The following is a 2,126-nucleotide window of genomic DNA, read 5'->3' as shown; positions in this document are numbered from 1 at the left end:
ACATCACATACCAGGGCCTGTTGGAGGGAGGGGAACTGGGGGAGGGATAGCATTAGGAGAAATACCTAATGTAAATGACGAGTTGATGAGTGCAGCAAACCAACATGGCACACGTATACCTATGCATCAAACCTGAACATTGTGCACATGTACCCTAAAACTTAAAGTATAATAGTAAAAAAATGAACAAAAGTAAACACAGGCCATTTTCAGTTAACTGGAAATTTTGAAATTTTACATGTATATAAAAATTATTAATCACACTTATAATTAAATAAATGCATATTATAATAACAATGAAAAAGTATATCTCTTCTAGCAGGTTTATACACAAAACATGTTTGGTAATACAGTGTGGGTTATGGAGGAAAAGGCAAAATCATGTAATATCAAAGTGACGAGTGATAGAGATTCTTTCTTTCTTTCTTTCTTTTTTTTTTTTTTTTTTTTTTTTTTTGAAACAGGGCCTCACTCTGTTGTCCAGGCTGTCGTGCAATGGCACAATCTCAGCTCTCTGCAACCTCCGCCTCCTGGGTCAAGTTATTCTCCCACTTCAGCCTCCCAAGTAGCTGGGATTACATGCATGTGCCACCACACCTGGCTAATTTTTGTTATTTTTTTTAGAGATGAGGTTTCATCACGTTGCGCAGGTTGTTCGTGATCTCCTGAGCTCAATTGATCCACCATCCTCAGCCTCCCAAAGTGCTGGGATTGCAGGTCTGAGCCACTGCGACCTTTGGAAGGCACTGAAAACTCTTTGGAAGACACTTTGCTATATTACTCAACACTGAAAAATACACATCTAATTTCACCCAGCAATTTCACTGGTTGAATTTATCCTGTAAGTTTATATTCCTATTTATGCACAAAGTATAAGGACATGAAGCATGCCCAGTCAGTGATGGAAGAAACCAAGCCTCCTTGTTGACTGCAACTTGTGTACTACTAGGCAAATCGTAGAGTCCAAAAAATAATTGTTGAATGAAGGAATGAACAGCAATAAGCCCTAAGTCCAATAACAGGTTACATAAATATTAATGTAGTCTGCTATATCCATACAGTAGAATAACAGCAGCCCAATAAAGAGTAAGATGGATGTATACCAGTTGATATGGGATGGCTGCAAAGACAGGAAAGAAAGACAAAATAGAAATCACACACAAACATGCTTGTGCAAGATCAGGCTGACTAAAAAGATAAATGAGTAACACTAACCAGCCTCTGGGTATGTGACTGACAAACTAAAGTTTGAGGTAGGGAGCTTTTTTCCTTTAGAAAGTTTGTGTTAGAAACTTGTTTTTCACGTTTTAGGATTTTGTGTTATCTAGATTATTTTTACCATAATTTTACTTAAGTTAAAAACAACCTCAGGCTGCTCTGTCTCTATGGAGTAGCCATTATTTTGTTTCTTTACATTCTTAATAAACTTGCTTTCACTCTAAAACAAACAAACAAGAGAAACTCTCAAAAACCTCATACTGAGACTCACTGGAATTTTGTACTATAATGTCTTTCCTGCTAGGCAGCTGTGTGACACTGAACAAGCCACTTAGAGAAAGGGCTAGATCTGGTCCAACTGCTAAACGCTTACAGTGTGCCAGGCACTGTGCTGGGCACAGTTTGTTCTGTTAAACTGGTTAATGTTCAATCTTCACAATCAATGAGACAGGCATTTCCATCATTATTTAACAGATAAGGATGCTGAACCTAAAGTGATAGAACTCAAGATCGCATCCCTCTTTCTAATCCTTATCTTTCCATCACCTCTTCTTTCAATGAGCTGTAACAAACCGGAAACACAAAGGAACTGCCCGACTACAACCCAGACTCGAAGTATACTGGGTTGTTTTACTGTCTTGACACTTAAGTGTTACTAGTAATAATACTATGTTGCTACTATATGGCTTCAGAACTTCAGTTTTACCAGCAATTTCATTTTCCCCGCTACACGTAGTTAATCTGGTCACGTGTGATAAATCTGAGCTTCGAACTTCTAAGCTGTTACTCTGTTTTGTACCACAAGCTTTCCTACAGAGAGAGGAAGGCATTTCCCCTAAACTTTGTAGGTTCAGGAGACTCATCTAGCGCAGGCGTTCCCCAGGCTTGAGATCAAATGGGCCATTATC

At 38.6% G+C, this 2,126-nt stretch overlaps 1 protein-coding gene across 1 annotated transcript in view; it reads right to left on the bottom strand.

The window, feature by feature from the left end:
• Positions 1-2,081, bottom strand: part of TTPA (tocopherol (alpha) transfer protein) — a 28,086-nt gene extending 26,005 nt beyond the window's left edge. The window contains exon 1 of the mRNA XM_011982188.1: positions 1,887-2,081. Coding sequence (XP_011837578.1) covers positions 1,887-2,081 — 195 coding nt within the window. The remainder of the gene's footprint in view (positions 1-1,886) is intronic.
• Positions 2,082-2,126: the final 45 nt, after the last annotated feature.

This window comes from Mandrillus leucophaeus, unplaced genomic scaffold (assembly GCF_000951045.1).
Source record: "Mandrillus leucophaeus isolate KB7577 unplaced genomic scaffold, Mleu.le_1.0 Scaffold236, whole genome shotgun sequence".
Lineage (NCBI taxonomy): Eukaryota > Metazoa > Chordata > Mammalia > Primates > Cercopithecidae > Mandrillus > Mandrillus leucophaeus.
The sequence above is the reverse complement of the archived record's forward strand: the minus strand, read 5'-3'. Positions and strand labels throughout refer to the sequence as shown.